Source organism: Centruroides sculpturatus, unplaced genomic scaffold (genome assembly GCF_000671375.1).
Source record: "Centruroides sculpturatus isolate CEXI.00-Female unplaced genomic scaffold, Cexi_2.0 scaffold3, whole genome shotgun sequence".
In the NCBI taxonomy this organism is placed as follows: domain Eukaryota; kingdom Metazoa; phylum Arthropoda; class Arachnida; order Scorpiones; family Buthidae; genus Centruroides; species Centruroides sculpturatus.
The window spans coordinates 283,441-305,980 of NW_019384366.1; the positions used below are offsets into that span (position 1 = coordinate 283,441).

General features: G+C 27.9%; 1 protein-coding gene across 6 annotated transcripts in view; it reads right to left on the reverse strand.

The window, feature by feature from the left end:
* The window catches only part of LOC111612472 (tyrosine-protein phosphatase Lar-like), a 260,256-nt gene that overhangs the window by 38,261 nt on the left and 199,455 nt on the right, over window positions 1–22,540 (reverse strand). For all 6 annotated transcript variants that reach the window (XM_023353704.1, XM_023353691.1, XM_023353696.1 and 3 more), the window contains 2 exons: window positions 18,093–18,377; window positions 15,007–15,315 (listed from right to left, as the gene is read on the reverse strand). In XM_023353704.1, coding sequence (XP_023209472.1) covers window positions 15,007–15,315; window positions 18,093–18,377 — 594 coding nt within the window. The remainder of the gene's footprint in view (window positions 1–15,006; window positions 15,316–18,092; window positions 18,378–22,540) is intronic.

The window sequence follows — 22,540 nt, forward strand, 5'->3', positions numbered from 1 at the left end:
TACAAAACAAAAGGCGGGGCTTACTGAGCAAGGGTGTCGTTTTGCTCCACGATAATGCTCGTCCACATACGGCAAATCAAACTCAAGACCTAATCACATCATTTGGCTGGGAACAATGAGACCACCCTCCATACAGTCCCGACCTAGCACCGAGTGACTATCATTTGTTTCTGCATTTGAAGAAGCATCTGGCAGGGCAGCGCCATAACAATCACGACAAAGTCAAAACGACCGTTCTGAAGTGGTTGTCTAATCAGGCGGCAACATTCTTTGAGGATGGAATACAAAAGCTGGTTCTACGATATGATAAGTGTCTCAATATTAATGGGAATTATGTAGAAAAGTAGTGTAAAATATGGGCTTTCACATAAATAAAAATTTTGTTAAAAATGTTTGCTTGTTTTTTTTTATATTTCAAAATGGTACTTACTTTAAAAACACACCTCGTACTCAGAAATGATGTAGAAGAAAATTTTCAGTTTAAATTTCAAAATTAATTTTGTGCACATGAAGTTAATATAGTTCAAGGCAATCATATATTTTCTGAAATTATTCTTACTCAAGGTATCCATCAAGGTATTCCTACCTCCTTATCTATTTAATTTTTATAAGTTATTTAATTATTTTAATTAAGTTATTTAACTGATCAATAAGTTAATTATTGATCAGTTATTTTTAATATTAGTATCAAAAATTCAAATTTTTGATAAGACATATCATTATATACTCTATTCAGATGACTTGATTCTCTTGCTCCAACAAAAACTATGATACAGAAGAAAATTATAACATTATACACTTATTTAAAAATTTACATTTGACAATAAATACAACAAAAACTAGAATTATGATATTTAGGAATAATGCTAAAATATCAGAAAAAGAGAAAAAGATTCATTTGGATGGTCAGCCTTTGATATTAGTATATGAAATCAACTATTTTTCACCACCATAACCAAGGGTTGCCAAACTTTTTTGATTGTCGACCCCCTAAAAGTTTTCGAAACCTCACATCAACACCCATCAAAAAGTTATGTTACAAGCAAAACAAAGTACTTACTATTTTAATACATTTCTTTTAATTTTGCATTTTTTCATTTATTGTATATTTGTTAATAATAATTTTTGTAACTGACAATCAGTGAGATGAATAAGCTTGATCCTTAGCTCGATAATTGACCCCTGGGGGTCGATATCGACCACTTTGGCGACCCCTGATATAAACAAACTAAGTGCGAATGTTAAACTGTTAATAGATAATATACTTATGTTCTTCACTGAAAATTTCTAATATAAATTTACATATAAAGTTATATAATTCATTAATACATTTGTCAATACTATACCAATCCTATATGGGGCCTTGACTATTTGTACAATACAATTTAGAATGTTTTCATATTAACAGATTGTTTAGAGTCAAAACAACAGTACCTACAATACCTGGTTATGCACTTCACTGTGAGAGAAATAGATATCAAGCTTTTCCTTTCTATTTAAAGAGATTAATTAAATTTTATTGCAGATTAGAAAATAATAATGATGAAAATATTAACTTTCTCCATTAGATCATGCTCAAAAAATGTGATAAAATGAAAAAAAAGATGAAAATCTTTGGCAGTTAAAAATTTATTATTTTACAATATTTTGGCATTTCATATAAATTTTAAAAAATNGATAATTGACCCCTGGGGGTCGATATCGACCACTTTGGCGACCCCTGATATAAACAAACTAAGTGCGAATGTTAAACTGTTAATAGATAATATACTTATGTTCTTCACTGAAAATTTCTAATATAAATTTACATATAAAGTTATATAATTCATTAATACATTTGTCAATACTATACCAATCCTATATGGGGCCTTGACTATTTGTACAATACAATTTAGAATGTTTTCATATTAACAGATTGTTTAGAGTCAAAACAACAGTACCTACAATACCTGGTTATGCACTTCACTGTGAGAGAAATAGATATCAAGCTTTTCCTTTCTATTTAAAGAGATTAATTGGCAATTTTTATGGCAATTGAAAATTTAAAGAATAAATATTGAACATATAACAGAACATCATTTTATACAGAGTTGAAATTCTCTAAAAAGCAAAATAAGTTACTATGTATAAAAAGTTTAGAACTTTCAGAAAGTTTAGAACTGTTCAGAAATAAGGAAATCTTTTCCTTAACCATTAAGGGGTGAATTTGAAATTTCACATAAATGTGTGAAATTCGCAGAAACTTGTAAATGAGGAGACAACTTAAAACCAATAAACAAACAACTTTTAATATCAAAAGGAAACATAAATGATAATTGATCAGTCCACCTGTTTTTCTTATTTAGATCTTGACAAATTTATTGTTTCACCTGCAATGGTAGTTTCGAGGAAAATGATAGGAATAAAATACCATATTTTGCTGCAAAAAGAACTTCAACAACAATTGATAATATAAAATTTATTGACTCAAGTGCTTTTAAAATTTGGGGACCAAAAAAAACCACTATATAACGAGGGGCTTCTGTACTAAAAATAAAGATACTGAAACAGCAATATTCTTTGTGCTATCATTAAGCTTAATACAATTACAACTTATTATAAGAATAATAAATGATATTGTCTTTTGGTAAAGTTTGATGTTATTTGTGAGTATATTTTATTTATAACTTAAAAAGAACAAGAAACTGCTGCATTTGTTTATATACAAAGACATTTGATTCACTCCACATTCAAAGATTAGCTAAAATACAAGGCGTGTTTTTAAAGTAAGTACTGTTTTAATATAACGCCGCTGGAGCGCTGCAGTCGGCATTTAGCGCATACGCGCTGTGTACCTACATCTGTTGGGAAGCCACAAATGCCATTACGGAGCCAGTCGACTGTGTTTACTGTTGTTTGTGTGTTACTGAAATGCCGTCGTTCATTGAGAATCCCGCCGACTGTGAAGTGCGTGCCGTTATTCATTTTCTCAGTGCTAAAGGCTCGAAAGCGGCTGAAATTCATAGCCAAATCAGTGAAGTTTATGGTGAAAGCGTTATGAGTGATGGAATGGTATGAAAATGGGTTAGGGCCTTTAGTAATGGCCGCACAAACATTCACGATGAGGAATGAAGTGGGCGACCTTCAGTCATTATCAACGATTTGATTGAAAAAGTGGACTGTAGAGTGAAAGAGAACAGACGATTCATGATTTCATCTTTATCTAAAGAGTTTCCTGCAGTTTCAAGAAGTGTTCTCTATGAAATTGTGACCGGATGATTAAATTATCGGAAGTTGTGTTCCCGTTGGGTGCTGAAAATGTTGACGGAGGAGCACAAAACCAAACGTTTGGCCAGTGCATTGACTTTTCTTGAGCGCTACAGTGACGAGGGAGATGATTTTTTAAGCCATATTGTTACAGGTGATGAAACGTGGGTAGCCTACGTTACACCAGAATCGAAGCAACAATCCATGGAATGGCAACATTCATCATCTCCAAGGAAAGTCAAGTTCAAGCAAACAATTTCTGCTCAGAAAATCATGTGCATGGTGTTTTGGGACAGATACAGAGTGTTGCTTGTTGATTTTTTGCCTCATGGTGAAACGATCAATTCAGCTGCATACTGTGAGACTTTAAAAAAACTGCGCCGTGCAGTACAAAACAAAAGGCGGGGCTTACTGAGCAAGGGTGTCGTTTTGCTCCACGATAATGCTCGTCCACATACGGCAAATCAAACTCAAGACCTAATCACATCATTTGGCTGGGAACAATTAGACCACCCTCCATACAGTCCCGACCTAGCGCCGAGTGACTATCATTTGTTTCTGCATTTGAAGAAGCATCTGGCAGGGCAGCGCCATAACAATCACGACAAAGTCAAAACGACCGTTCTGAAGTGGTTGTCTAATCAGGCGGCAACATTCTTTGAGGATGGAATACAAAAGCTGGTTCTACGATATGATAAGTGTCTCAATATTAATGGGAATTATGTAGAAAAGTAGTGTAAAATATGGGCTTTCACATAAATAAAAATTTTGTTAAAAATGTTTGCTTGTTTTTTTTTATATTTCAAAATGGTACTTACTTTAAAAACACACCTCGTACTCAGAAATGATGTAGAAGAAAATTTTCAGTTTAAATTTCAAAATTAATTTTGTGCACATGAAGTTAATATAGTTCAAGGCAATCATATATTTTCTGAAATTATTCTTACTCAAGGTATCCATCAAGGTATTCCTACCTCCTTATCTATTTAATTTTTATAAGTTATTTAATTATTTTAATTAAGTTATTTAACTGATCAATAAGTTAATTATTGATCAGTTATTTTTAATATTAGTATCAAAAATTCAAATTTTTGATAAGACATATCATTATATACTCTATTCAGATGACTTGATTCTCTTGCTCCAACAAAAACTATGATACAGAAGAAAATTATAACATTATACACTTATTTAAAAATTTACATTTGACAATAAATACAACAAAAACTAGAATTATGATATTTAGGAATAATGCTAAAATATCAGAAAAAGAGAAAAAGATTCATTTGGATGGTCAGCCTTTGATATTAGTATATGAAATCAACTATTTTTCACCACCATAACCAAGGGTTGCCAAACTTTTTTGATTGTCGACCCCCTAAAAGTTTTCGAAACCTCACATCAACACCCATCAAAAAGTTATGTTACAAGCAAAACAAAGTACTTACTATTTTAATACATTTCTTTTAATTTTGCATTTTTTCATTTATTGTATATTTGTTAATAATAATTTTTGTAACTGACAATCAGTGAGATGAATAAGCTTGATCCTTAGCTCGATAATTGACCCCTGGGGGTCGATATCGACCACTTTGGCGACCCCTGATATAAACAAACTAAGTGCGAATGTTAAACTGTTAATAGATAATATACTTATGTTCTTCACTGAAAATTTCTAATATAAATTTACATATAAAGTTATATAATTCATTAATACATTTGTCAATACTATACCAATCCTATATGGGGCCTTGACTATTTGTACAATACAATTTAGAATGTTTTCATATTAACAGATTGTTTAGAGTCAAAACAACAGTACCTACAATACCTGGTTATGCACTTCACTGTGAGAGAAATAGATATCAAGCTTTTCCTTTCTATTTAAAGAGATTAATTAAATTTTATTGCAGATTAGAAAATAATAATGATGAAAATATTAACTTTCTCCATTAGATCATGCTCAAAAAATGTGATAAAATGAAAAAAAAAGATGAAAATCTTTGGCAGTTAAAAATTTATTATTTTACAATATTTTGGCATTTCATATAAATTTTAAAAAATTTGGAGGATGACTGGAAATATGGATATACACTACTGATGAAAGCAGTTTTTTTCAGACCGTAATTGACATTCAAAATTCCTTAGTTCAATCTGTCTTTAACACTCCCTGAAATCTATCAAATATCAATATACCCAAAGTTTAGGACAACCCTCTTTGAAATAAAAAAAAAAAATTTTTTCCCATGGGGTATAAGAATGTATTTTAAAAATTTTAGTAGTGTAAGGAGTAGAAAAGATTAAGACCCACTGACTAACAAAAATTCTTTATACAATAAATTTCTATTAAAAATCTGACAAATTATTCATACATGATATAGCAGAATCTTCTCAATATAATCATTTTGGGATGTGCTTAGAGGAATGATGATAACTGATTGATGACATTAAGCGAGCTAAGTAAATAGACAATAAATCAGATTTTTTTTTATTAACTATAGTTTTGTGACAATAAAAGTACATGTTAAAACAATTATAACATGAAAATTTATTAATTACTATGCAATTCATCCAGTATTGTTTACATGCTGCAGTTTTTAGTTAATAACTAAAATAAAATTGAAGAGAAAAAAACCAGCAATTTAAACTATTGTATTGTAGGCAAATGATACAATTAATGTTTAACATTTAAAATATTAGTTAAGACTTAGAATGATAATTGATAATGATTATATATAATCAACCACAAGTTGAAGCTGACAGTGTGAAAAAATAGCTTGAAAAAGACTATCTGAAGATAATGGTGATAATCAAATTTTGATTACAATAAGTGAAGTTTTTATAGCATACTTTAACTTATTTATCTGAAGACATGTTAATTTTGTTAATAGTAAACAACATGATAATATTTATGATTACAATATGTGGCGTCTACTTTATTTAAATATAAGATTTGAAGTTAAACAAAAACAATTTAATTTACAGTCTTTCAACGTAATAATTCTTCAGAAATTTACTGGATAGCATAATACATATAATTAATAAGTCACTAACCAAAATTATTCTAAAATAAATTTAAAACCATACACAGACAACTTTTTATGTAGATATCATTAATAATTAAACTCTACTAAACTTTAAAATAATTACACACAGATCTTAATATAATAAAAAAAATCAAAAATAACAAATTTTTATTAAACTTTATTCTGTATTGCAATCTAACTGATTATTAAGATATGTCCACATCTATGCAACATCATCACAAACAATGTACTGTTACCATTTGATAAACCAGTTTGGATAAAGCAAAATGATCCTACAACATTACATCTCATGTCACTTGAAAGTTTGCAAAATGGTTTGCCACTGTTCCATTTCTTGTTGCATTTTCAATCAACCACCACAATCACAGCAAGAAACATGCTTCAGGGTAATACAGGTGTGGACACATTTTAAGCAGCTGCAGCAGATTTCATGTTAACTGGACAAAATGGCTTGTTTAAATGCTATTCAAAATGATATGTCACAGTGTGTGACAAAAAATCTACATCAAAATGATTGTCTTTCTGTTTACAAAAATAATACAAGCTTTGGCTGATAGTGTAATGAGATAATACAACAACATCCATGATGCTATTGCATAGATCTAGATGTAGCTTTATATTTTAATTCAGTGATTTTGAAACTGTGGTTTGCAAATCCCTACAGATCCATGAATGTGTTGATGAGGGTCCATAAATTCTTAGCAGGAAAAAAAGCATATTATATCATAAAATTAAAAAAAATGCTTATTATAATATTTAGCTTTACTGAAATAAAAAATATAATATAAAAAAATATAAATAAAAAAATATTGCATCATTTTTCAATATAAAGACTATTTAGTTTCAAAATAAGTACTCTATCCAGAATAAACAAAAAAAAGTATAGATTGGTGATTTTAAAAATACAGACTTATGTGATAATTTTTTGTTTCTTTTTTGACAAATAACTAATGCATAATTAAAAATATTTTTCTTTATCATATGTTAAATATTAATTTGGCAGAGCTATAAGAATAATAATTTATTCTTTTATTTGATTAAATCAAATAAAATCAAATTTGATTCAAGTCAAAATTTAAAATTAAGCAGATGCAAAATAAGCAAGAGCAGATATAAAATAAGCAAATAGTGATATATCCATTTTGTTTATTCTTATCATAATTTATACTTACTAGTTGTTTACAAATATTTATCAACAAAATTTTGTGCAGACTGCCCAATTGCTTATTTTTTCCTATTATGATGCACAACATTGTAAGCTTTAACTATGAATTCTCTCTCACTTCATGTCAAGTTTTCACTAAAAAATTGTTATTTGTAGTTTACTCACAAAAACTATTGAAATTACATCGTTTATAGCCAGATTTATTTCAGGCAATAACTTTCGATACTAAATTCATTTATATTAATTTGTCCTGACAATTATTCTGCCATCTTGTAAAATATTAAATATTATAAATAAATAATGTAATTATATTGATTTTACACTAAATTTAATAATTTAGAATATTCTAAAATGAAAGATTAACCTAGAGCAGAGCTAAAACCCTCAATTCTCTTGTCTTGCAGATTCATTTACCAGTTACGCTATCTGATGCTATATTCTGGTTATCTCTCAGAGATGAGAAATAACAAGTAGAATATACACCCTTTGGACATTTGACTGATCTTTGCCTTCAGAATAATTAATTTAAGAAATATAACCATATAATACCATACAAGTCACTTGCTATTCTGAACACAGATGACCTCACATCCACAATTTATCACAGCTCTCAACTGACTTAAGTATTCATCCAAGCATTATACAAAGTGAGTCAAGAGTCCCTTGCACCGTTTTTGTTCCAAAAGTAAGGATGTATTAAATTTGTTAATGTAGTTACATAGGAAATTATGTGGAGAATCAGATGGAACCTTTTTTTTTTGATCTTGAAAATGATTTTCAATTCACTTATAATGAACGGAGATTATAAAGTTACAACATAAGTTCCAATAACAAAGTTAATGATTAATCTAAGCCATTTAATTAATATAAAATCATTTTCTGGATTTTTAATCAGCATTGTGTAAACAGATTTTCAAGGCATTAATCTTTAAAAACTGAATGTTAAATTCATGAGGAGTAAAAGTGATTGTTTTAAAAGTATCTTGAAAACCATTTTCAACGTCAACAAAATATAGTTCCCATCTGATTCTTCATGCATGCAAGCATGGCATCCTATGTATTAATAATTCCATTAACAAAATTAATATATTTTCAGTACTTTTGGAATGAAATGGGTGCAAAGGAGTTTTGTATATATACAGTACCTATATATATAAATGAGTGGGAATGAAGGTTCTAATGAATGGAGCGATTTGATTTGAGTGTAGGAAAAACAAATGGTGTGAAGTTAAAGGGAAGAAAGAACAGAAAAAAAGGAGAGAGGGAGAGAGAGATTTCAGACTGTAAAGCTGTGGCTTGGAAACATACAATCTTGTTTTTTCTTGTTAAAAGAACAACATAAATATATATATATATTTTTTTTTTGCATAAAATTGTATCTTGCAGAATATTCTAAATTATTAATGCATTAGATACAATGCATGAATATGTTACTATAACAGGTAGCAAATCTACACAGCAAGCAAAGTTGCAGATTTGAAATCTTGCTTTGTGTTGATCTTGTCTTCCAGAATATTCTAAATTATTAAATTTATTCAAAATTAATGTAATTGTTATTAGTACAGAATAATGGTCTAACTATCTACCTTTAAAAAAAATTAATTTGTAATTTTTGTTTATATATATGAAAAGTTATGAGTTAACTACTGGCAAGCAGTGGCAAAATTAGAGTATGGTAAATGGGCAATTGTCCTATACTCCAAACTTGGGTGTATCATTTTTATTATTATAAAACAAAAACCAAAGAAAATTACTTTCCCAACATTCCCAATATCTTTTTTTTTCCAAAGTAAAAACATGCTCTTTTGGAAACGTACTGTACAATGTTCTTTAAAATTCAATCAGAATTTTAAAGAACATTGTTTTCTTGTGGCATTATTTTTTGATTTGGAACAGGCACCATCAACACTTGTTATATCTCTGCTGAGAAGGCAGGCTCCATTGCAAAAAAAAATATTCTTTAACTGTGGAAAAAATTTTTGCGACTGAGGGGAAATTTGAAACCAGTTTTTGTAAATTGGCCTAAATCAAACTAGCATAAAATAAGATTTATCAGTTATTTAATGTTTTTACCTCATATACAGGAAAAATTATAAAAGTATGCATCAAACATTGAAACCTGTACATTGTGTAATTTTTATTTACAGGAAATCCTTGTTAATTTGAAATTCATGTGACAAAATATGACTTTATGACTTCAAATTATCTGAAATTTACATATTTCTGTGCAATATGCCAAATGCCATGTAACTGATGTAATTTATTAAGGAAACAGAATAAGCAGAATTCCTCAAAATGTAGACCAAATTATTTTTAAAGTGGCCCAAAAAGTAGTGAGATGCCCAAATGTAGTAGTCTAGAGCCTTCAAATAACTCAATCTGCTACTTGTAGACAGATCTTGCAATTCCAAAAACTAGCCATATTTTATGAGAACAGAAAAAATGGGTATTCGATGGGTAAGGTGACACCCACAAAATGTGTTAATGTAAAAGCAAAGCCACATTGACCAGATTAGAGTTGTTCTTGGTCTATTGTTCACTTATAACATGGAGACACTTCAATCTAAACAAATGAGTTAACATCTGCATATTACAGTTTTGACAGAATTCTCATTTTGAATTTCAAAGTAGTCGTATTTCAAACTAACTGAATTCCTTAACATGTAAATCTCTATATCCCTGGCCAGGACAAAAGTGCAGTTATGAACTAATGGTATTCTGAACTATCTGACTTGTGAGTTCAAATTAATGAGGATTTCCTGTATTTCATTTACCTTCTTATTGTATACTACCAAGAATTCATTGCTCATTTCATTTTTTATTGTTTATTTGTATTTAACTGAGATTTTATTGTTTAATTAGGGTAGAATCTCTGGTATGTCTGCAGGGACAAATGTACAGAGGGTAATAGTGGCTTAAGCCCTCCCATGGACACAAAAAAAATTAAAATTTGTTTGAACTTCAAAACATTGTTTTTAAAATCATTTATGATGGCAAATATAATTTATCAGACAATCCACAATACAATCATCTCACACATATCAATAAAAGATATTTATAATTATTCAAATATTTTTCATTTCCGTTTTAGCTTTCTTTTTTGGTTCTTCTGGATCTGCCACTGGACTTCACAGTAATAAAAAATAAATAAAAGCATCAAAACATAGTTTATGTTTCTTTTAAATCAAATATTATGTGAAAACCAAAAGTTATATTAAATGCATGAAACAATATGAATTTTAATTATCATCAATATTTAGTAATCAAAATGAAATATGAGGAAAAGATAAGCAATTCAAAAATCTTCTCACTATATTGTATTAAAAAAATAATTAAATTTTTTGCATTTAATTATTGAAATATTACATAAAGAATGGTAAAGATAATCTGAATAAGAGATTATCACAATCAATAGTTTAAATTCACTTAGAACACATTATCTAGAGAAGACTTCATAAATCTGAAGATTTCACTTTTATTTATTTCTAAATTTATATATTACTAGCTGTTACCCGTGACTTTGCCCGCGAAAATTTTGCAAGCAAACCCCATTTATATTCAGTATTTCAACAACCATAGTAATTGTTATATAACACCTACCGCTGAGAATGATGAGAATAGCCGAGAATCAAACGAACTATTTTCAATTTGATCAATTTTCTGGGACGTTGACAATCATTCTATAATCGAACCAATATGCAATAACAAATTCGAATTTAAAACAGTTTGAACATTTGGATGAAAAATCAAAATATATAAAAATATTTATAACAATGTCTGAAATGTTATCAATTTAACACACCTAAGTACTCGATGAAGACTAAATCCTCTCCCTCTCCCGCCTGCGGGGGAATTTAGAAAAACCCCTTCTTATTGTGCATTGCCATGGCGTACCCTACTAAAAAGCAGATAAAAACAAAAAATCGCATCTAAAATAGTAGAGTAGAAGCCATTCTTCTGGTTAAGCCTTAATGCTCTCCCTCTCCCCCTGGGGGAATTTCAAAAAATCCCTCTTAGTGTATGTTTCCATGATGTACCCTAACTGTCTACCAAATTTCACCACTTTAGGTTAAGTGGTCTGCTCTGGGTGATGATGAATCAGTGAGTCAGTCATTCACTCAGTCAGTCAGTCAGTCAGGACAAGCAATTTTATATATTTAGATACACATATCCATTCATTTACTATACATATAATCTGTAACAAGAGAACCTGGCTATATAATCATTGTGTGTGTTTATTTGATCAATATTTTTAATTATCAATTAGTACTCTTATCTATTTCAATATAGATATATATTTTCCTTTACTTTAGATTTGCTTGCATCTGAATTTTGAAGACAGTTCCTAAATTTTAAGAATATTTGTACACTTATTTATTAATACCTTCATTTTATCCATGTCTCATATGACAAAAAAAAGGCATTTTTATTATAAAATTTATCAAATACATGTATAATTATTTAGTAATTTTATTTTTTTTAACTAGTAAAGCTATTCATCAATGTACACAAGGGCTTCATTCTGTAGAACTTTATGTAACCTGAATTTTACATAGTTCAAATAGTTATAAATACTGATGCAGCACTAGCTACTATCATATGCTGAATTTTATTAGGACAAAATATATTTTACCAAAAGGTAAATAAAATCAGTTATTCAATGTTTTACTTCACATGCAGGAAAACAATAAAAAGATTAAGACAAGTGTCAGTACAAATATCTTATATTCAAAAATAACATGGAAAGGGCAAGATATTGATTAGATAGATAGATAGCATAATGGTGTTTGTAGAGTATTGATCAGAACCTAGGAAATATGGATATGGCTTACAATAACTTATTTTTTAAGTTTGTACAGATAAAAAATTAATGTAATATTGAATTTGCATAAGTTGAGGAGTGGTTGATATATATATATATATATATATTTAATCTATTCTATGCTTTATGGTTTCTTTATCCTTTTGAATAAAGAAGTAAAACCTTTTTCATTTTGATATCAGTAAATGAATCAATTATTCAAATAGATACTATATTGAGTATCTTAAAAACAAGCTCAAAATTCACAGTTTACCTTTAAGTCTTTTCTATTCAATTTAGGGTCCAAATAAAATAGTCAACCATTTTGCTTTATCACTATGTAAGCAGTATATGTAAAATGGATAAGTGATTTTTGTTTAACTGTCAAAGATTTATAAATAATATACCACCAAAACTAATAAATATTCATTTCTTTTTGTCTACAACCTTTTTTCTTATTTATTTCTTGTTTTCTTTTTAGCATTAAATAATCATACTCTACATTATTAGAAGAGCATGTTAAAAGTTTGCATTAAAGTAAATAGAAAATGTTTTATTCCTTTGATTCTTCTTAGGATGAAAATATGAGTTATAGAAGTTTGGAAATTTATACAACTTGTACTATAATTTGAAAACAAATAAAATCCAATAATAAATCAATAATCATTGTATTCATTTCAAAACTAGAATTATTGCAAATAAATAAAATTTGAAAATTCCAATAAAGCATAATTGATTCCCAATAGAATTTCATATGGCATTATCGTGTTGATTTAATTTGATATTGTCAATAGTCACATGATCTGATTTAACCATAAATTATATGGTTACTTAAAACAGCAGCTAAACATACATTCAATAATGGCTGTTATATTACCTATTGAAATATAATTTTTTAAATTGCCATTCATTTTTTTCTGTTATATCTCTGTTAATGTTGCACGATTTTGTAACCCCCTTTGTAAAGGCGAAAGCCATAGCAAATAAAATAATTAATTAATTAATTAATTTTTCTGTTATCATTTTTATATAAGTTTACTGTTTTTATTATTATATTATTAAACAAAAATAACTGACAATATTAACATATTCTTTTATAAATACAGAACTAATAAATATAAGCATAGAGAACAATTTATTTATTTGGAAATGTTTTGCAATTATTTTGTTTTGTATTGTATATTCAATTGTTTAGTTATTAGCTATTAATTACTAATTTGTTCAATTGCTGAGTGATGCAATATTTACATTTTTAAATATAAAATACGATAAATTTCAATATTTTTTTCAATAAAAGAAATAAGATAGCTATAAAAGTATTTTTATTTTACATTATATGGATTAATATTATGTCCAAATTATATGGAAACTCTGTAAATACAGACTCTAAGTTGAGGTAGACAAACATACTTATCATTATATCAGTTAATATGCAATAACAAAGTAAATTTAGAACTCCAAGATTAACAGAAATATTTTATTTACTAAAAAATCATCAGATTAAATAAAAAATTTTAGATTTTTTATTTAATTTTAAGTAGGTAATACCCAATACATTATAACTGTTTTGGATAAAATAAATTACAGTAACATATTTGTCAGCCTCAATCATTCATTATGGAAGAAATTACATATAAAGCTACTGCTCAGAAAATTTTGCTACATATTGTAATATTTTTCAAACTGAATTACAAAATGAAACAAAAATATTTTAATTGAAAACTATTTAAACAATATTATGCATTCTGTAATTCATTTGAGAAAGGTTTAAAAATATCAGACCTATGTTCAAACTAAGTATTAACAATGTACAATACTCTATATACAAGTTGGATTAATTTGGAATTTAGTATTAAGGAATAAGCAAAATTAGAGATTATTAACAAAAATGATTGTGCACTTTATAAAATGCAGGCAGAATATTTTTTTATAAATTACAAAATAAAATAATAAGAGTAAAATGTATTTTTAAAAATTTATGTATAAACAGATAAAGACTGAAAATAATCATCATGCATTTTACCAAATCATGCAAACAAATTTGTTAAAATTAATAATTTAGCAATATTTCTATATTTATACACTCTCTTGTTCAATAAACATAATTAACATTTCAAGTGAAGACATGAATTTTTATATGCATTACTTATTTAGTTCTTTTACCTGTTTCCTCTGTAAGCTTGTAACTGTAATGACATTTAACACCAAAATTGCTACAATAAATTATGCTCAGAGACATTACTAGAAAACCATTATTTTTATTCCTAAAATTAAATTATATAATAAAATAAAAATTTTTATTCTAGAAATGCCTCTGGATTCAACCAATTAGGTTTCACAACATTTAAAGACAGGAAGATAATAACAGAAACAGAAAACAGAAAGACAGTCTGCTTGTTTTCCATTCAGTATCCAGTTGACCTGTTGATAAAAGACAGAAGTGATAAAAGGAACACAATATGGCATAGAGTTGCCAGCTGATGATCTATAAAGGGAAGGTTAGGTTTGAGGAAACATTCAAAAACAATAATCATGCAACATGCATTTGTGCATTGATTTGAAGCTAGGATATGGTATTTAACTTTCCCACAAAAAATCATCAAGAAAAATTGGTTGTTGAAAGCTTACACTATATCTACAGTACAAATGCTTTTATTTAATATTTCTTTGCATGATTTATATTTTTTGTGAGAAAGTTTAAATTAATTTATAAGGAAATACAAGGAGGGGAAAGGTGATATACATACCATCTTCGTCTGTCTTGACAATAATTGGTGGAGAAGGTGGGCCATCACCTACAGAAGTGCCTGCAAGTACCCATACGCGATACTCAGTCCATTTCTCCAGCCCACCAATGACATATGATCTTTCGTTGGGACCCACCTCGACTTCATGGGTGAGAGCCAAATCATCTCCAGCATCAGCTTTGAGGTAGTTGATCTTATAGATGATGATGGCACCATTCTGTTGATCACGGGGAGGGGGTTTCCAGGAGATGCGTAAGGATCGGGAGTCTAGAGCAGAGCCAGTAACATCTTGGGGAGGGGCGCCGGGCACTGTGAGGGATAGGAAGGAAGGAGGGCAAAGTGCCAGATATTGTGCAGTGGGATAATTTGGTAAGATTAAATCAAAAACTAATCAAGGATCTAATACAGGCAAAAAGCCAAGGTAATACCAACAAAACTAATACATAAAAATAAAATTTACATAACAAAACTAAAAATTAGTGGCCACCATTTTTTAAATAATTTTTAAACTTAAAATATATTAAATATTCAAAATTTTACATTAAACTTCATTTTATTAAAAGATTTACTATTTATATACCTCAACATTAACAACAGAATTTTTAATTTTCATATTTAATCTAGTTAATTTGCCACTTTTGAAAATAACATTTAAAGATTATTTGTTTTATTCTTTATATTATTATTGCTATTACTATTAAAGATTAATTATATTTTATTTAAAATACAATAAATTTCTTTATAAAGATAAGAAAATAATGCTAAATAATACAAATAATCTTTAAATAAGAATTAAATGTTAAAAATAATATTAAAGACTATTTCTAAATATTAAAAAAACAAATAAATCAACACTAGGCAGAAATTACACTTGAGATTTACACAAAGGACAAAACAGACACGCACACACATCATAACTGAAATGGGATGGTATCAAAAATGTATGTATAATACAGATACCATGCCCTAACAACAATGCAAGTGTCTGGTGCACAAGACTTTTTAGCAGGAAAGACAACCTCCTTAACAGGAGTAGTGTGACACAAGAGGCTTGGCACAACATGCGTGCAAATACAAACTGGGAATAAGGTTATCATCATGCGAGATTAATTTCACTGTAGGTGTGAAACAGACATGTTTATAACTGCTTGAAAGAATTCAATGTTATTGTAGATTTATCCAATAAATAACAATGACTGCTTCCAAACAATTATGAATGGACAGCTATCACACACCTTCAGTTAGGTATTATAAAGGTATGTCTGGAATAACTGGGAAGCACAGCTGGCAACCCACATCCATAATAAAACTGTGAGCTTTCAGCTTTGTTATATTTTAATAATTCTATTTATATATTCATGAAAAAATAATTTATACTTAATATATATTTTTGAATTTCTTTATTAATCCTTATTATAGCTTATACATAATAAAAATGTATAATGCACATTACAGTGCACAATTCATAAATTCAAATTTTTTACTTACATACCAACATTTATACGAAACTTTCACAGCAAAAAAAATATATTACTTTAAAATAGGTAATGGAAATAACTAAAATTCATTTCATATATTTTATTTTTAATATATTACTTACTTTGTTTAATGATTTAATGAAAAAAAAAATTAATTAATGAAAACTTTCATTTAACATTAACCCATTTGCTGCTAATTAAAACTTGAAATATTTCAATTATATGCAAGTTTTGATAGTTACTATAGAATGCAAAAGTTAAAGTTTTGAAGTTGATCATGCTTTTTTTAAAAACTATTTCTTTTGATAAAAAATCAATGAGGTAGTAACAGGAAGTTTATAGTGTTAATACTTATATACTGTACAGTATTAATTTTTACTGTTTATTTTCATGTAGATTAATATTTAAATTTAAGCATTTTTATCCTATTTACAATTTCAAATATCTATCTATAAAATACTTTTTTTAAGATTATTTGTTTAATTAGCAAGTCAAATCTTTCATTTGAAATATTTCAATCAAGATAAATTCTGAAAAAAAGATTTAACTCAATTTATTAAATTTTCATATTCAATATAAATAAATAAATAAATTTTTTAATTTGTTGATTGATAACTTTCCTATCAAAAGCAGATATATCTTATAAAAACTTATTGATGTAATATATTCTAAATATTTAAAAAATTTTTCAATTTAATTATTGTAGTAGTAAAAAAAGTAGCAATTAGTTTGTTTAAATTAACAAAAAATTTTGTGTAAAATTTTAAAAAACTCTTTCAGACTTTTTGTAAGTTTATTAAAAAATTTAGAATAATTGCTATAATGTCATCAAGCAATAAATGGGTTAAAGAAACTACTACATTTAATGAAAAAGTATTAATGTTGTAGTGAATCTATAATAAATAAAATTAATGTCTTTTAAATGAAATCATTTTTCTCATACTTAATGAAATTTTAACAAATGCCTAAGTTGTAAAAATGAGTAATTTTATTTAAAAAGTGATAAAATGAAATAGGAATTTTATCATCATTTTACATCAGTTAATCAAAGTAATTATGTTTAAAATTACATATATTGTACAATTTAAAAAATGCACCTACTATAATTTGATATTATATAATGAAACTTTATTACTTCAAATTTTTAGAATTCACTAGAGATAAGCTAAAATTTTTTAATTAGTAATCTTTTTAAAACTAATATTCAAATAAAGATGTGTTATGAGAAATTGATTTCATTTCAGATTATGATTTTATGATTTAAAATTCTTATTATAATGAAATCTAAATAATTTTCATTAAAATATTACAGAATAAGTTTAAAGTAAGGAAATAACAGTTCTTTCAAATAAAATAAGATTTTTTAAAATTTTAATTAGAGTATTATATTAATATAACTGCTTAATACTTTGAAAGTTATTGAATTTTTAAAAATAATTTACTTTTTAAAGATGTTTTCGGAATTATTATTTACTTTTTTCTTAAACAATTATAGTTTATTTATAAACCAAAATACATACAAAATAAAAAGATTTTTGATTTGTGAAAAAAAAAAATTATATAGTCATTTACTAAGTAACTATAAAATTTAATTATAAAATAACTTACCATACTGTTCTGTTCTAACAGGTACAGGTGGTGTTGCTGCACCCTCCCCTTGCAGAGATTTGGCAGCAACCCAAACATAGTAAGTTGTGTCTGGGTATAAGTCACTTAATTTATAAGTCTCCACATCAGGAATACTTATATGATATTGATGTTGGGTGAATGTATCATTCCAATATAATTCATATCCAATTACTTTCTCACCAGAATGTGAAGGTTGAGTCCAAGTTAACTGGACTGTAGTTGAGGATGTAGCCACAGCACGAAGATTACTTGGTTGACTAGGAACTAAATAATATTTTATTTAAGAAAATATTTAAGAAAAATTAATTTTTTAAGGGTAAGACTAAATATTATTCAGATATAATGCTAGACTGCAATGAATAATGGAATATACATATATACAATAATTTTTATGGTCTAAATTTTATATGTTAAATTAGCAGCTCAACAGTCACATATTGTAAAAAATATTAATGTGAATTATTAATTTAATTATCAGATTTTTGGATAACCAGATTCATATTCAAATTCCTTTTTCATTCAATAGAAGAAAATATAATACAATTGAAAACATTTAAAATGATTGAAAACGTTTTTATTATATTAAATTTATGCTGGATTGACAAAGGTGTAATTTTTAACTTATTCTTTATCCAGTATATAGTTTATTTCATGAAAATATTATAATTAGTATTGTAGAATTTATTGTAATATTTTAAAATTTTTAAGCAATATTTTTAACTTTAGTTCTAGAACAAATTTAATTTTTATGGGCTTATGGGTTATGGGCTTAAGGGGTTAATTTAACAGAGATTTTCAAAAGTAAAAAAAAGACTTTATAAGAGTATGACGATATATGGGCATATGGAAATATCCTGTAGAATGCCTCTCTAGTTAATAATTTCCTAGTAAAGTAGTTTGTTGTTTTTTAATAGCAAAGCTTCATAGTGCTATAGCAGTATTTTATGCTGTTTATGAAATCAAAAGATCTCTTGATGATAAGAACTTTTGCAAAATAATTGGCATTATGTTCTTATAAGTTATAGAAGATGAAACAAAATATGATATTCAACACAGTGAACTAAATTATATCAAAGACTTTAATAAAATTTAGATCAAGGAAGTATAGAAGCACAATAGTTCTCCATGGTTTTGTTTAAATCAGTCTGGCTCAGAGAAGATAAATATCCAATGAGATACAGTTCTATTGTAAAGCATCCCAAATGCCTGACATGCTAACTCAGGATTAAATTTCTATATTTCTTAACATTTACAATGATAATGATGATATATATGCAACTATTTTAAGAAATATATTGGTCAAATCACTAATTAAAGTACTAAATAAGATTAGCAATATAAAATTCAACAATAATTACGCAGGAAACTAATTAAAACTTTTTCTTGCCTCCAGGCTAAAATTACCTGCCTTGTATAGAAATGGGTGTACTGAATTTGAAATGACCATAAAAATGCTCTGTCGATGATGTCCAAATGATTGCCATATTGAACCAGACTGTAGCCTGATTCAATATGGCAATCATTTGGACATCATTTAAATGAATGGCGGCACCACTGAACAATAAAATTAACAGTGAACTATTTATCAAAATCATAAAAAAAGTAATGGTACAAAAAAAAGTATGCATAATTGAGATGTCAAAAATGCCTTCTTTTCAATGACTGTCTTTTATATTCACTGTTGCTTTCTTGTTTGAAAGTCCAATTTTTTAAAGAATAAAAGTGAGTTCCTAACTAAAAGTTTTGCTGTGAGTTCGTCTACCAGAAATTTTTTGGATTACAGAGACGAATTATATACATAGTAACATACAGCAGTCCAGTTATATATTGAAAGTCCAGTAATAATCCCCAGCATGGCTGGGTCACATTATCCCTGATAACAGTGTTTCATTTCAGAAATTTCCTGATGGAACTGTTCTCCCTGTTCATCACTTATGTCACTCAAGTTCTGTGAAAATATGTGGAGATGAGAATGGAGACAACAAATCTTTGAGAACACACTTCAATAGCTCTGACACTAGAAATTCGTAGTTCTCTTCTTCTCTATTTCCCAGAAATCCAATGACCACTGCTTTGAATGAATGCTAAGCAGCTAATTCAACAGATTTAAGCCTTTTCTCAAAGATTTTGTCTTTAAGGGGTTTTCTTATTTCAGATCCTACAAAGATACCTTCGTTTAATTTTGCTGTTGTCAGATTCAGGAAAACTCCTTGAAGGTAAAGGAACACACTTCCATCTTCTTCCAAGATTTTCATGAAGAGTTTCATTAATCAGGTTTTAATGTGAAGAGAGGGGAGAAGAATCTTCTCTGGGTCTACAAGCAGCACATATTTCACATTTCTTTATCCAAGTATATGTTCTTTCCTATTTCCCCAATTTTTAAGAATGTATTTATTTGTTTCCCAATTGTTCCACAGACACAAAAACTAGCAATTTTTTGTAAACTCTCCTGCAAACATGTAGCAATGCAAAAACCTTAAAATCAGATCAAATTATCCATCCATATTCATCAATGTATATCTTTTAAGAAAGCAGATATCTGTATTGTATGTTTCTTTGAAATCCATAGCATGAAATAAAGGTACTGATGGTAAAACATTTCTGCTGCAAAGCAATACAGTTTTCAAACTTAATTTTGACGAGTAAATAATAATGTCCATTCACTGACTATATGCTGATTACTAAACTCATTTATTAATGCAGTAATATGTGCACAGAAACAGATATAGTTTTTCTTTGTGAAATGCTTAGAAAACTGTTCATGACAGTTTCAATAAATGGAAATCTGTCTTTAGTGAGGAGTTCCCATTGCTTTGACTCCAATATATGCTTCCTTTTTACTCTTCTCTGTTTAAAGTCCAAAATTAAAACTGGAATAGATAACTTGTAATAAAATGAATACCATACATAATTTTCCAGCATGAAGAGTTTATGGAACAAATGTTTTTGGTTTATTTTATAAACCTGCTTCAAGGTTTCAAATTACACAATTCAAAATTCCCACATTGGAATGTTTCAAATATTCAATGACATTATTTTAAAAATTCTTTTTGAAATATTGTAATTATGTATACATAAACGTATATTTAAACAAGTATATATATTTTAAAAAATTGCCAGGATGAATTTACTCTTACAAAAAAATATATTTCTTGAGACTATGCATATAGAATGAGTCAATTTCATTTGGTCCCTTCAAACGCTGTTGAAGTAATAACAATTCCATGGTGGAGTCGACCTTTTATTGTGAAGAGACAGGACCTTTTATTGTGAAGAGATGAGTCAATTTCACAGAATGAAATTGACTCATTCTGTATGCATATTCTCAAGAAATATATATTTTTTAAATAAAAGTATAGATATTAATGAAAAACAGAGTATATAAATAATAAAAATAATAAAATAAAAAATAAAAATACAAATAAAGTGAACAACAGGAATTCCATATCCCTATGCATTATTTTGCATAATTAATTAACCTATGGGATTATCAAAAAACAATTGCCATGCATTAGACATGGATTCTGAGTCTTTATGGTTAATATAATTATTTTTCAATGTGGGTCTTGAATATTTCTAATGTTTCCAGTGTTCTTAAGTAATGTTCATCATAGATTCTTTTTATTATTTTTGTTGCATTTAGAATTGCAGACATCCTGGGTCTGTTGCATACTGAGCTAAAATGGTTGTTGATTTGTTGTTATCCATGTTGTATTTATGTTCATTATTTTGCATTTTAAAGATCTAATTGTTGACCCAATGTATGTAAGTTGGTGATTAAATCTTTTGTCTATTACCAAGATTGAATATATACTCAGTGCATTGTTGTTGTCTATCTCATATTTACTGTTGTGTAGCAATTTGTGTAGATTGTGGCATTTCTTGGAAGCATAAGCTGGCATTTAAATATTTAGCAATTTGTTTATAAATCAATTTGAGTCTATTATCAAAATCTGTACTTATTCATCTAGTTGTTGGGAGGTATGGTGACCTCTGGTTGCGGAAGCTTCATATATTTGTTTTCTATTTTTTGTGCCAGGTTTTGTATAAACTTCTTATCATATTTGTGTATTCTGGCTATTTCTTCTATTATCTTTCATGGTGTTTGCAATGTCTGAACAGTGTGTATATGCTCTTCTAACTAGAGCTCTGAATGCCGTGATTTTATAAGAAAATGGGTCATGTGAATGGGAAGGTACTAGTAATGGGTGATAATTTGATTTGTAAAACACCCATGTATTAATATACCCATTTTACTCCTTTTAACTCAAATTTAAATCACATATAAGCTCCTCCTGAACAATGAGAAAAACAGCATTGCCTTATTCATCACACTGATATTCTATGACCTGTACTATTAACTGTTCTTTCCCAGAAACTTCACTGTGAAGATTCATCACCTTCCACATGGAAGGAACAAATTTAAT